At 36.2% G+C, this 15352-nt stretch overlaps 1 protein-coding gene across 3 annotated transcripts in view; it reads left to right on the forward strand.

The window, feature by feature from the left end:
* The window catches only part of LOC136378259 (sodium channel protein type 2 subunit alpha-like), a 143348-nt gene that overhangs the window by 60692 nt on the left and 67304 nt on the right, over nt 1–15352 (forward strand). For all 3 annotated transcript variants that reach the window (XM_066344907.1, XM_066344904.1, XM_066344903.1), the window contains one exon: nt 48–329. In XM_066344907.1, the coding sequence (XP_066201004.1) occupies nt 48–329 (282 nt within the window). The remainder of the gene's footprint in view (nt 1–47; nt 330–15352) is intronic.

Raw genomic sequence — 15352 nt, forward strand, 5'->3', positions numbered from 1 at the left:
GTCCTCCAAGTTCACACGCAGCTCTCATTGGCTCTGTGCCCTTCTAGGCAGCCGCTGCAGCAGCGTCCGCTGAATCAAGAGACTTCAGCGGTGGGATAGGAGTTTTCTCAGAGAGCTCTTCAGTAGCATCCAAGTTGAGCTCCAAGAGTGAAAAAGAGCTGAAAAACAGAAGAAAAAAGAGAAAGCAGAAAGAACAGTCTGGGGAAGAACAGAAGGAAGATAGAGTCCGCAAATCTGAATCTGAAGACAGCATTCGAAGGAAAGGTTTCCGTTTTTCCTTAGAAGGAAGCAGGCTGACGTATGAAAAGAGGTTTTCTTCCCCACACCAGGTAAAAATATTATATTACATAAACTGCATTTTCATAACAAACAGTTTATTTGAAGTTATGCCATAATTTGGTAGAGGTAAATCTGCCCTCCCCCTGGATGGCACAATGCTATCAGAATGGTAATTGTCAAGTGTTGTGATTACGACCTCAGAGAATTTGTGAGTTTTACAACTGTTGATGTAAAGAAGTGTTCAGACCTGTAGAGAATTATTTATAAGATTCTATTTGAGCCAAACTGAGACATATGTGGGGAAGCAAGATCTCACATGCTCCCAAGAATAACATTTCTGTGGTTTCTTTAATAATTTGAACTCAGGAGGTAACGTGAGGAAGATTTCACAAAGGTGAGAGGAAGCAAAGTGGGGATCAGATTATAAACTAATTAAGGTTATATGTTCCCATGATTTAGAAGGAGAGGTCTGACTGGGGGCCATTTCAAAAGTGTGTTAGCCTAAATGCACAGAAACAATGGATGGGACCTGCTTAATGCAAAGATAAGCCATTCATTAAAATTATACGCCTGGGTCGTGACTACCCCCCATGACCTGCTCAGTTAGGAATTTATGAACAGAGCACTCTGTAAACTTACTTTCCATAGAGCTCCTTTTACTTCTACATACATTTTGGATCCCAGGAAAGCATTTTTAGAGCATAGATTTCACTGGGCATGGGTAGGTTTGTGGTTTTGAGGTTTCATTAAAGACTCAAATATCTTGCGGCAACTTTTCACATGAGAAATTATCAGCAGCTGTTTCCCATCCTTTCTTAGCTACTGTGCCTGAACTCAGTGAACTGTGGGTTTTCTGAGTGGCAGTTTCCTAGAAGCGAAACATGGACTCTTTCAGACCATCTGTTCAGTTCCCGTTCATGTGCAAACTTCATTTGAAGAATTTATTCTTTTTTATTTTTCAACTACAGTTGCCATACAATATATTATGTTAATTGCAGGTGTACAACCCTTTGATTGGACATTATATAACTTATGAAGCTATCACACCAATAAATCTAGTACCCATCTGACACCATACATAATTATTACAGTATTATTGACTATATTCCCTATGCTGTACATTATATCCCCACAACTATTCTGTAACTACCAATTTGTACTTTGTAATCGCTTCACCTTTTATCATCCATGTCCCCAATCCCCCTCTGATCTGGCAACCATCAAAATGTTCTCTGTCTCTATGAGTCTATTCCTGTTTACATTGTTTATTTATGTGGTTTTTTAGAATCCAAATGAAAGTGAAATAATCTGGCATTTCTCTTTGTCCTGTCTTATTTCACTCAACACAATGCCCTCTAGCTCCACCTATGTTGTTGTAGACAGCAAGGTTTTCATTCTTCTTTCATATTTTATTGTATATATGCACCACTTATTTTTTATACATTTATCTATTGATGGACACTTAGGTTGCTTCCATATCTTGGATATTGTAAATAATGCTGCATTGAACATATGGATGCATACGTCTTTTTGATTTAGTGTCTTGTATTTCTTCAGATAAACATACAGTAGTGGAATTTCTGGGTCCTTCTTTGTCTCTTGTTATGTAGCCTTGGTTTTAAAATCCATTAAGTCTGGAATAAATATGGCTACCCCAACAACCTCCTCCAGCCCTATTCACCTTGTTTTCATTTTTATAAAATATCTTTTTCCATTTTTTAACTTTCTTTCTATATATGTCTTTCAATCTGAAGTGACTCTCTTATAGGCAGCATATGTAATAATCTTGATTTGTTATCAATTCATGTGTCTTTTGATTGGAGCATTTACTCCATCTGCTTTTAAAGTAACTGTTGATAGATACAAATTTATTGTAATTTTATTATGCATATTTTTATCTTTTCTTCTTAAAGAAGACCTTTTAAAATTTCTTGTAATACTGGCTTGATAGGATGAACTCCTTTAGCTTTTTCTTGTCTGGGAAGCTCTTTATCTGTCTTTTATGTCTAAATGATAACTTTGCTGGGTAGAGCAATCTTGGTTGTAGGTTTTTGCTTTGAATCACTTTGAAAATTTTGTGCCAATACATTCTGGCCTACAAAGTCTCTGCTTAAAAATCAATGACAGTTTTATGGAAACTCCCTTTGAGGTAAATAACTGATATTTCCTGCTGCACTAAGATTTTAAAATGCCTAACCTTTGGCATTTTAATTATGATGCGTCTTTGTGTGAGCCTCTTTGAATCCATCTTGTTTGGAACTCTGTGCTTCCTGGACTTGTATGTCCATTTCATCACCAAGTTAGGGAAGTTTTCTGTCATTGTTTCTTCAAATAGATGTTTAATTTCCTGCTTTCTCTCTTATCCTTCCAGTACTTCCATGATGCAAATGTTGGTATGCTTAAAGTTGTCCCAGAAGTTCCTTATACTATCCCCATTCCTTTGGATTCTTATTTCTTTCTGCTGTTCTGATGGGATATATTTCTGCTTCTTTATCTTTTAAATTGCTAACTTGATCCTTTTTTCATTTCTTCTACTGTTGATTCCTTATAATGTATTCTTCATTTCAGTTAATGCATTCCTCATTCCTGACTGATTCTTTTTTATGTTTTATATCTCCATTTTTATGTTTTCTGTCTCTTTGTTGAAGTTCTCACTAAGTTCTACTCTTCCCCTAAGTTCATTGAGCAGCCTTATAACCAGTGTTTTGAACTCCACATCTGGTAGATTGCTTGTCTCCATTTTGCTTAGTTCTTTTACTGTACTTTCATTCTTTTATTTCATTTGGGACATGTTTCTTTGTCTACTCATTTTGGCTGCCTCCTCATGTTTCTTTTCTTTTCTTTTCTTTTCTTTTCTTTTCTTTTCTTTTCTTTTCTTTTCTTTTCTTTTCTTTTCTTTCCTTTGAATTAAGTAGAGCTGCTACATCTCCTGGGCTTGGTAGAGTGTCCTATGTAGTAAGTGTCCTGTAGAGCCCAGTGGCTCGGCCTCTTCAGTTGGTTTGGGTGTGCTCCCCAGGTGGGCTGTGCATCCTTCCTTTGGCCGTTGAATCTTGATTGCTGTTTTCATGTTAATGGGAAGGAGTTACCCATAAGAAAATGAGCTATAAGAAACAGCCTTGATCACTGTGAAGGATCTGCTGTGCAGTTGCTGACCCCACAGAACAGAACTCACTTCAGCAGGGCTCAGGTACCTGCTGAGTCCACCCCTTGAGTATGTTGCTTAGGGAGGTGCTTTGGTGTGATCTAAAGCTGTTCCCTGGCAGCGCTGGATCTGTGGCCTCCTGGAAGGTTCAAGTCAAGGTCAGTTGTCACCTGTGCCCTGCTTGGGACCACCTGGCATGAGCTATAAAGTAATTTGAAGATTACTGCTGCTTGTGTTGGGCTTGGTGGAGCCCAGGAGAGGCTAAGCTGTGAATCAAGATTGGGAGTCACTGGTGCCAGGCCTGGGGCCACTTAGCAAAAGGTACAGAGTATATAGAGTCCAGATACTGCTTGTTTGAAAGGTTTTAGGAAAGCTGGCAATATGAGACACACAGGCCATTGGGATGGAAAAGCCACTGGAAATGGCTTGAGATGGCACAAAAGTTAGGTGGAGTGGGTCTCAGAGAATCACCAGGATAGGGTAAACTCTATTAACAAGGTTTATGGAGACTCAGATATAGCATCTGCCTGCCAGCTCTGTGGAGGAAGGGCTTGCAAAGGAACAATGACCTCTGCCAACACTTCTGACTGGTAGAAAGCTTCTCTCCCTGCTCTTGTCCTAAAGCCAAAGAATTTGATTCCTCCTCATATGTCTCCAGGGCTTTTTGGATGGCCTTTTGGGATGCTGCCCTGGCACTGTAGTTCAGAGAAAGTCCATTCAAGTAAGTCCACGTGTGGGCCTTTAAGAGGAACTAGGACTCCAGGGGCCCTGCATCTCACTCAGCCACAATACCTACTCTTTTTTACAGCCAGAAGTTATGGAGGCTTCTCCCCTTAGTACTGAAACCCTGGGCTTAGAGGCCTAGTGTGGGGCTGAGACTCTTGGCCTCTAAGTAGGGACCTCTGCAGCCAAGCTATCCTTCCCTATTTTTATCTGACACACGTGGCTGTAAGACAAGCCCATGTCTCCAGCCCCCCTACCAGTATCAATGGAGCTTCTTCCATATATCCTTGGTAATAGGATTTCTGTTCAGCTAAATTTCAGGAGATTCTCAATGATGATTGTTCAGTAGTTTAGTTGTAATTTTGATGTGGTTGTAGGAGGTTCCAACTACTGTTCTTACCGACGCCGCCATTCTTGAAGATTGTACCTGAAGAGTACATTCTTCATGCCCTCTTTTCAAGGAGAACCAAAGCAAAATTTTACTGGAAGTGTAGCCAAAATTGTTAGGTGGGTGTGCACCGAGGTGTATTTATGACACTAGTGTTATTTAATTGCACTTGATTATCTCTTGATTATCTCTGCCTCACGTTTAACAAGGGAATGGCATAGAAAGAAAACCCTGATTTATATAGTAAATGTTCACTGCATACCTCTGACTTTTGTACCAACACTGTTAAAACTGAAATTTAGGATCTTTAATTGTCTTTCAATGAGCAAGAGAATTACCAGAAATGCACAGTTTCTCAGAAGACCATTTTCACCAGTAGTAAAATCTTAATATCTGTATAATAACAATAACAACTAGAACAACCTGGTAATAGCAATGATAATGGCTAACACACACTATATTGCAAATTGCAATATAAACTTATTTAAACTCCTCACTGCAGCCTGGGTTGGTACTATAATCATCATCTCCAATCTGTAAATAAGAAGAGGAGGGCTGTACTCATTGCTGAGTGCCTATTTTATGTTTTTATGTTTAGCATTCTTCTTACAATCATAATCAATGCTAACAGCTCTGCATACTGTTATTTGCACTATTTTTTATTAATTTTAATGGGGTGACATTAATCAATCAGGGAACATAGGTTCAGAGAAAACATCTCCAGGTTATTTTGACATTTGAATATGTTGCATACCCATCACCCAAAGTCAAATTCTCTTCCGTTACATTTTATCTGGTTTTCTTTGTGCCCCTCCCCTCCCCCCACCCCATCTTTTCCCCTCCCTCCCCCCTTAACCAACACACTCTTGTCCATGTCCCTGAGTTTCATTTTTATGTCCCAACTATGTATAGAATCATATAGTTCTTAGTTTTTTCTGATTTACTTATTTCACTCAGTATAATGTTATAAAGGTTCATCCATGTTGTTATAAATGATCCTATATCATCATTTCTTATGGCTGAGTAGTATTCCATAGTATATATGTACCACATCTTCTTTATCCAATCATCTATTGAAGGGCTTTTTGGTTGTTTCCATGTCTTGGCCTCTGTGAACAATGCTGCAGTGAACATGGGGCTGCATGTGTCTTTATGTACCAGTGTTTTTGAGTTATGGGGGTATATTCCCAGCAGAGGGATTGCTGGGTCATATGGTAGTTCTATTTTTAATTTTTTGAGGAACCACAATAGTTTCTTCCATAGTAGTTGTACTACTTTACATTCCCACGAACAGTGGATGAGGGTTCCTTTTTCTCCACAGCCTCTCCAACACTTGTTATTACCTGTTTTGTTGATAATAGCTAATCTAACAGGTATAAAGTGGTATCGCATTGTAGTTTGATTTGCATTTCTCTAATAGCAAATAAAGATAAGCATCTTTTCATGTATCTGTTGGCCATTTGTATTTCTTCCTGAGAGAAGTTTCTGTTCATGTCCTCTTCCCATTTTTTTATTGGATTGTTTGCTTATTTGTTGTTGAGTTTTATGAGTTCTTTGTATATTTCAGATATTAGACCCTTATCTGTGCTGTTGTTTGAAAATATCATCTCTCATTTAGTTGGCTGTCTGTTTGTTTTGTGGTCAGTTTCTTTTGCTTTGCAAAAGTTTTTTATCCTGATGTAGTCCTATTCATTTATCTTTGCCTTCACTTCCCTTGACTTTGAGCTCATTTTCTGATGTTTCATTGTTGGCATATAAGAAGGCAATGGACTTTCGTATATTAATTTTGTATACTGCAACCTTACTGTATTGGTTTATTGTATCTAGTAGTCTTTTTGTGGAGTCTTTGGGGTTTTTGATGTACAGGATCATATTATCTGCAAAAAGTGAAACCTTTACTTCTTCTTTCCCAATATGAATGCCTTTTATTTCTTTTTCTTGTCTGATTGCTCTGGCTAGAACTTCCAGCACTAGGTTGAATAAGAGTGGAGAGAGTGGACAACCTTGTCTTGTTCCTGATTTTAGGGGAAAAGACCTTAGTTTTATGCCATTTAATATGATGTTAGCTGATGGTTTATCATAGATGGCTTTTATTATGTTGAGATATTTTCCTTGTACACCCATTTTGTTCAGTGTTTTAAACATAAAATGATGTTGTATTTTACCAAATGCCTTTTCTGCATCTATTGATAAGATCATATTTTTTTTCTTTGTTTTGTTAATATGGTGTATAACATTAACCATTTTACTGTTTTACATATGTTGAACCATCCTTGTGATTCTGGGATGAATCCCACTTGATCATGATGAATATATTTTTAATGTGTTGTTGTGTTTGATTTGCTAGTACTTTGTTTAGTATTTTAGCATCTGTATTCATTAGAGACATTGGTCTGTATATTTTTTTGTGTGTGTTGTCCTTGCCAGGTTTCGGTATGAGGGTTATGTTGGCCTCATAAAATGTGTTTGTCAGTATTGCTTCTTCTTCAATTTTTTGGAAGATTTTGAGTAGAATAGGAACCAAGTCTTCTTTGAATGTTTGATAGAATTCACTAGTATAGCTATCTGGCCCTGGACTTCTATTTTGGGAAAGATTTTTAATAGTTGTTTCTATTTCCTCCCTGCTTATGGGTCTGTTTAGGCTTTCTGCTTCTTTATGACTCAGTCTAGGAAGAATATATTGTTCTAGGAATTTATCCATTTCTTCTAGATTGTTAAATTTGGTGGTACATAGTTTTTCATAGTATTCTACAATAATTCTTTGTACATCTATGATATCTGTGGTGATTTCTCCTCTTTCATTTTGGATTTTGTTTATATGATTTCTTTCTCTTTTTTCCTTGGTGAGTCTTGCCAAGGATTTGTCAATATTGTTGATCTCTTCAAAGTACCAGCTCCTTTTTAAATTAATTTTTTCTGTTCTTTATTTTGTTTATTTCTACTCTGATTTTTATTATTTTCTTTCTTTTGCTGGTTTTGGGATGTCTTTGTTCTTCTTTTTCTAGTTCCTTAATATGTGAAGATAAATGGTTTTCTTGGGCTCTCTCTTGTTTGTTCATGTAGGCCTGTAGTAATATGAACTTCCCTCTTATTACTGCTTTTGCTGCATCCCAGAGATTCTGATATTTTGTATTGTTATTTTTATTTGCCTGTATGTATCTTTTGATCTCTGTGCTTATTTTTTCTTTGACCCACTCATTTTTTAAAAGTATGTTGTTTAGTTTTTACATTTTTATGGGTTTGTTTATCTCTTTTTGTAGTTGAATTCTAGTTTCAAGGCTTTATGATCAGAGACTTTGCTTGGTATAATTTCAATCTTTCTGAATTTGTTGGTGTTATTTTTGTGGCCCAACATATAGTCAATTCTTGAGAATGTTCCATGTACACTAGAGAAAAATGTATACTCTGGCATTTTGGGGATGAAATGTCCTGTAGATGTCTATCATATCCAATTGTTCTAGTGTTTCATTTAAGGCCAATATTTTTTTATTGATTCTCTGTTTGAATGACTGATCTAGAGCCGTCAGCAGTGTATTGAGGTCTCCAAGTACGATTGTATTTTTGTTGGTTTTTGTTTTCAGGTCAGTCAGTAGCTGTCTTATATATTTTGGTGCTCGTTGGTTTGGTGCATATATATTAGAAGTGTTATGTCTTCTTGATTCAATGTCCCCTTTATCATTATGAAATGACCATTTTTGTCTCTGATTACCTTTGCTGTCTTATAGTCAGCATTGTTAGATATGAGTACTGCTACACCTGTTATTTTGGATGTTATTTGCTTGGAGTATTGTTTTACAACCTTTCACTTTGAATTTGTTTTTATCCTTGTAGCTTACATGTGTTTCTTGTAGGCAGCATACAGTTTGATTTTTTTCTAATCCATTCCATTCTGCTACTCTGTGTCTTTTTATTGGTGAGTTCAATCCATTAACATTTAGTGTAATTATTGACATTTGAGTGTTTCCTATTGCCACAATATTTCTTTCTGATAGTTTTGTATCTTGTTTGGTTCTTCTCTTTTATTTTTCTATTATTTGTTTTTGTTAGGTTGTAATTCATACTTTTTTTTCTCTCTTACTTCTTTTTTCAAGTCATGTACTTATATGTTGGTTTTTTCATGGGTGGTTACCACTAAGTAATGGAAAGCATACATAACATGTTTATTATAGTACATTATCTCATGAGTGCTTCTGCACTCCATCCTGCTTTGCTACTGTTAATCTTTGTCCTCTCCCATTTTTTGTTTCTTTGTCACAGATTAATCTTGTTTTTATTGCAATCTTGATGGAGCTTTTACTTGTAGTTTTGTTTTGTTTTGTTCTTTGTATCTGGTCGGAAAACCCCTTTTAGTATTTCCTGAAGTGGGGGTTTTCTGGTGATAAATTCCCTCATCTTTTCTGTATCTGTGAATGTTTTTATTTCTCCTTCTTATTTCAAGGATAACTTTGATGAGTATAGTATCTTGCCTGGAAGGTCCTCTCTTTCAGAACATTAAATATTGGGGTCCACACTCTTCTAGCTTGTAGACTTTCTGCTGAGAAATCTGTTGATAATCTAGTAGGCCTTCTTTTATATGTTGTATTCTTCTTTTCTCTGGCTGCCTTGAGAATTTTTTCTTTGTCATTGGTTTGTACCAATTTCATTATGATGTGCCTTGGAGTAGGTTAGTTGGGTTAAGATAACTCGGTGTTCTGTTTGCTTCTTGAATTCAAGGCTTTAGTTCTTTCCACAGGCTTGGGAAGTTCTTGTCTATTATTTGTTTCAATATGTTTTCCATTCCATTTTTTCTCTCTTCTTCTTCTGATATACCCATTATTCTTATGTTGCTCTGTCTGATGGAGTATGACAATTCTTGTAGGGCTATCTCACTTTTTTTTAATTCATGAGTCTCTCTCCTCATCTCTCTGTAGTACTTCTAGTTGCCTATCTTCTATGTCACTAATTCTCTTCTCAGTCTGGCCTGTTCTATTGGTGAAGCTTGTTACCTCAATTTTTAGTTCATGACTTGAGTTTTTCATCTCTGTTTGATTTGTTTTTACAGTTTCAATTTCCTTGGTGAAGTATTCTTTCTGTTCATTAAATTGTTTTTTGAGCTTTCTAAACTGCCTTTCTGTGATTTCTTATATATCCCTGAGTATTTTTAGGACTTCAATTTTAAATTCTTTGTCACTTTAATCCAAGGTTTCTAAGCTATTGAAATTTTTTTTTCTATAGTTTTTTCCTCATCTATCTGAGCTACATCACTATCTTTTGCATCCATGATTTTCTATTTCTTTAATGGCATTTGAGAGTGGTATTGTTAATAACACTAATAAGAGTTGATAAAAAATTTTTGAGAAAATACAGTAAAAAACTGAATATTCTATTGTGCTAAGTAGAACAGAAATACATAGAATGGAGGGCCTGGGTTAGGGAGGAGTGACAAAGAGGCAAAAAAACAAGTAAAGAACCCACAAAATGCCACAAGGAAGAAATTTAGATCAAGAATAAAATAATTTTTTTGTAAATGATGCTCGAATGAGAGAAATAGTGTAAGAGAAAAGAGAAAAAATACAGTGAAAAATAAAAATTCTATTGTATTAAGTGGCACAAAAACTATAGAATGTAGAGCCAGAGTTGGGGGAAATATAAAGAGATAAAAAGTGAAGTAAAAAGCACACAAAATGCCACAAAGAAAAAAATTGAATTCAGAATAAAATAATTTGTGGGTGAGATTCAAATGAGAGAAAAAGTGAAAGAAAAAAGAAGAAACAAAAAGAGAGAGAGAGAAATAATTGAGTTAAGTTTTTTGGAATGTAACACTCAAAGAAAAAAAAAAAACAATGTAAATTGTAACACCTATGGGTAATAACATTCAAAATGAAAAAAAGTGACCCTAGAATCTATGTAAACACAATTAATTAAATTAAAAAAATTAAAAATGAAAAGAAAAGAATAAAATGGAAAGAGGATAAAATGACCAAGGTGGAAGGAGAAAAAAAAAGATAAAAAATACAAGAATCAAAATGAAAAAGTCATAAAGACTGTGGATTTTTTCTGTTTTTGAGAAGTTATCTTCTTCCTTTTTCTTTCTTTTCTCTCTTTTTGGCTTGTGGCACTGTACTGTAACTCAGGTTGTGCCCCTGTGGCACTCTTAGGCAGAGATTTGCTGTTGTATTGCTATGATGATGACATAAACTACACCTCAGTCCTGTTGGTAGGCTGGGCTTGTTAGTGTTTGCAGGGTCCGACAATGGGAGAGTCCCTTTTCCTGGAACCTCTCCCCAAATCTCTCCTTCCTGAACCAGCAGCCTGGGGACCTAGTTGTGAAGTTGTCCCAGACACTGCCTGGAGAGCAAGAGGCTTAAGAGCTGCCAAGTCTGCCCTCCTCTTTATCCCCACTCAATGCAGGGTTCTGGGTAAGGCTTTGCCAACCAGAGCCGCCAGCAAAATCAAGCAGGGCTGGGAGCCGACTGCCTTTCAGGTGTCTTTCTCTGAGCCTCTGGGCATGTCTAGTTGCCTCAGCACTCTGCCAGTCTGCTCTCCAGAGGCTGTCTGCATGCTTCCCATGCAACCTTCCCCCCACCAATTCCTCAGTTCTCTTCCCCAGGAGTGTGTTTAGTTAGCCTGTATGGCTGGCGGAGGTGCCGCGCCCAGACAGGTCTGGATGTAGGAAAGCCGGCTTTCATGTACTTCCCATGCTATTATTTGGGAAGCCAGAATTATTCAGGAACTCTGGTCACAGCCCACACAGAAGGCCACTACTGACAGTCTCCAACCCAGCCCCTCCATTCAGGAACATAGGCACCCACGCCCAAAGCGCCAGGTGGAGCCACTCGCACACTGCCTGTGCTTGCCCACCGGGATACCAGGAGTAAACAAGGCAACTGCTTGCCCACCTCTGCTAGGGTCTACCGCTGGTGTTAGCTCCACATGGGCTGAGCCATGGGCACATTCTCTCCTCAGCTTGAACGTCTCTGCCCTAGCCCAGCTTTTTCCATGCTCCCAGCCCTCACTTTCTCTCAGTTCCAAGTGGAAGCAGCCCTTGCTCAGGTCAGTGAGGAAAGTGGAATACTCCATTCTCCATCTTATTTCCTTCAGAGTAGATTATATATTCAGCCACCTTTTCGCCCAATTGTACCTTTGTTTGATGTATATGTATTTCAGATGCTCTGAAGATTGTTTTTCTGTCTCTAGTTGTTGAATTTGTTAATGTTTCAGGAAGAGGTATCGGGGAGCACTCCTCACAGTGCCATTTTTCTCTATTGTCACTATTTTTTAGGCTCAGTAAAGTTAAAGAATTGCCCGATGACATATAGTTATTAAGGGCTGAGGTAATATTTAAATTTGGGCTGACTCTGAAATTCTTTACATTTCTACTCTATCAGGCCTATATAAAGAACATCTTTTACAATTGATAACAAAGTTTATGATTTGATTTTATTTTAAAAATGCATATATTTAAGGTTATACTTGCTCTTCACACATTTAATAATGTAGAGTCTAACTTTATTCTAATATGTGTGAAATTTTATAGATCATTATGATTCATTCTATGTCCAAATAACATTATAAGATAAAATAAATTAAAGGGTTAGTGGGTTTAAATTAAAATTTAAAATAGAATTTATTTTTAAGTAAATACCAACATTTACTCATTTTTATTTATGTTATTGTCATAATCATTATGATTCCATTGATGGAGACATGAATCTAAATAAATGTTGATTTCCTAAAAATAAATTCCCTTTTTTGAAGCATTGGTCATTTTGAAAAAGAAGGAAGGAAAAGAGAGACAAAGGGAGGGGCAAAAGTAGGTTACATCATGTAAAATTTTCTATATTTAAAACTGGAAATCATCCTGAAGAGGTGGTAGCACAGTGGATGGAGCATCAGCCTGAACTCTGAGGACCCAGGTTTGAAAACCTGAGGTTGTCTGGTTTAGCATGGGATAATAGAAATGGCCCTATGGTCCCTGGCTTGAGCTTAAGGTCATTGGCTTGAGCAAGGGGTCACTGGCTCAGCTGGAGCCCCCTGGTCAAGGCACATATGTAAAAGCAATCAATGAACAACTAAGAAGCTACAACAAAGAATTGATGCTTCTCATCTCTCTCCCTTCCTGTCTGTCTGTCTTTCTCTCTCTCTTGCTAAAAAAAAAAGTGTAAATCAACAGTAATCACCAAGTTTCTCCAATATGCTTTATTTCAAGTCCAATAAAACGAATTCTAGGTAAAATAGTTAAGCTTGAAAAGGTTAAGCTCTGTCTTGCTTCTTTCTGCAAATTTTGCTCACAGATATAACATTTTTCTAGTATTATCTTCTTCATACCTTTATTTGTTAGCTAGATGGCTATTATAATAACTGACTATTGACATACAACTTGGAATGTCTCACTCAATATATTTGTTCCTTAGGTGGTATATATATTTTAAAAATAGTGAAAGGCTTTTAACCTGATAAAGAAATAATCAAACAAATAGCAAAGAACATGGAGAGAGTGAGAGAGAGAGAGCAAGAGAGAGAGAGCAGGGAGATAGAGGAAAAGAGAAGGAAAAAAAAACAAGGGAGGGAGAAGGGGAGGGAAAAAGCTAAGGAAGCAGAGAATCCGGAATTCACACTAATGACACTTTGCAAGTCCATGGAAGTAATACTGAAAATGCTCAGCTAGGCAGAGGGCCTTATTCTGGGCACAGAGATAAAAGGCCCATGCCTTTGTTAGATTTTTCAGGAGTCCAAGACTCCAAAGTATTAAAAGCTAATATTTTACATGATAGAAAGGCAATTGGTTTGGTAACCATTTCTACTTTTATATTGAGAAAATATATAATGTAGGCTTTTATCACAAGATTATACTTTTCTCAATGAGTAGGTAAATTTTGTGAAATAGTTCTTAAACTTTGATTTGACTAGTATGGAAGAAGGGAGAGAAGGAAGTCAGTTCAATCTCTAATCAAGTCTTAAAACAATGGGGATATTTTATTTTGAAACCTTTATAAAATACAGTTGACCTTCCTAAGTTATTATTTCCTTCCCTATTTATAATAAACCAAGTTTTGTGCTTTAGAGCTTTACTTGGTATGTCATATTTTTCTTTATTGACAGCATAACATCTGATTATAATGGATTTACATAACTAATGTAAGCAATAGAAGTTGAGGATAACAGATAGGACACAGTCATTTTCAATGTAGCTGTCTGATGTGAATTATGCTCTTATATTGCATAATTTACTGTTGAAGATTGAGAAACCCTGTGTGCAGTTTTATAGCATAGTTTTCCCCAAATCTTCTATTACCTCTATTTGAGTAGAGTACTTGTAATTTAAAATATAAACTCTTACTAAGAGTGACACATATAAATAATTTCTACTTTAGTTTTTATTGCCAAGAATTTCTTGTCTGCATTTCTTTTTGTACTAATGATAATCAGTATATCACAAATTCTTTAGCCCTTATATCCTTGCAGCTAATTCAAAACCCCTGTGAAAAGAGAAAGATATGAAAGAAATTGGTTAGTCTAAGAGAGATTTTTTAAAAAATTAACTCTGCTTATATGGAAAACAATAAATCTTACTAATGAAGTTGATAATAAGAAGAAAAACATGTGAACAGGAAAAGGAGAAATGACTTATGTTGGGGAAGCATATCAGTCTTCTTAGATGTGCTACTTCTTTCTATGAATAGTGAGTAAGATTACATAAGAGAGTATTTAAAGTTTATGGACACTTTATAGCTCTTTATTAACATTATTAATAAAAATTATTCTTTAGCTTAAAATAAAATTAAAAAACATACTGGTCAAGAAATGTAAAAAAATTGAATATAAAATAATAATGTTAAGTAGCTTTAAATCTTTAGAGAACAAAAAGATCAGACATTTAAATGATGACATTTGTATTCTTCCTATTAAAATCATAGGAATCCAACTCAGGCCTTGTTTAATAAAAAAGAGAGCTTTTTATATCATATACATAGTATCTGTATGTAGGTTTAGGCATGGCTGGACCCAAGAGCTCAAAACACATTATTATGACCAAGTACTTTTTCATATCTCAGCCCAGGTTCTTCCAATATGCTGGCAAGATGCCCACTGTAGCTTACACTTATATGCAATATTTTTCCCAACTCTAATTTAAAACGCATATTTTGCCTGACCTGTGGTGGCACAGTGGATAAAGCATCGACCTGGAACACTGAGGTCACTGGTTCAAAACCCTGGTCTTGCCTGGTCAAGGCACATATGAGAGTTGATGATTCCTACTCCTTCTCCCCTTTTCTCTCTCTCTCTCCTTTAAAATTAATAAATAAAAAGCAATACATCTCTTTCCCAACAATTACAGTATAAAAGAAAGAGGTGGCTGTCAGTGTGAACCATGTTTAATCCATTCTCTATGGCCAGAGGTACACAAACACCCAGTGGCTATGCCTAAGTCTTGGTCTTGCCTAAGGATCATTTCTCAAAAATAATTGGTACTGTCAAAAGAAGGAGAAATAAGTATTGGACAACCAAAAGCAAGCATATACTACAAGGAAGCTATAAAAGTAGACTAGTAATAAACAGAAAGTGATTCATTATGCTTAATGTTGCTGTGCTTAAGAAGCAAGGTAAACTGCACAATGATAGTGACAATGTAACCATTTAGAAAATTGTTAAGTGATTGTGACATATACTTCATGAAAACCAGGGTTTTGTAAATATGATGTTCTTTAGATTTCTTAAGATAGAGGAGTGAAAATCAGGGAATAAATCATACAGTTCTTTCAGCTCGATTTGTTTAATTTATTCATGAACACATTATAAAATATGCAAAGGACAGGGAAGAAGCTTTGTTGTACTGTAAT

The sequence above is a fragment of the Saccopteryx leptura genome, chromosome 7 (genome assembly GCF_036850995.1).
Source record: "Saccopteryx leptura isolate mSacLep1 chromosome 7, mSacLep1_pri_phased_curated, whole genome shotgun sequence".
In the NCBI taxonomy this organism is placed as follows: Eukaryota; Metazoa; Chordata; class Mammalia; order Chiroptera; family Emballonuridae; genus Saccopteryx; species Saccopteryx leptura.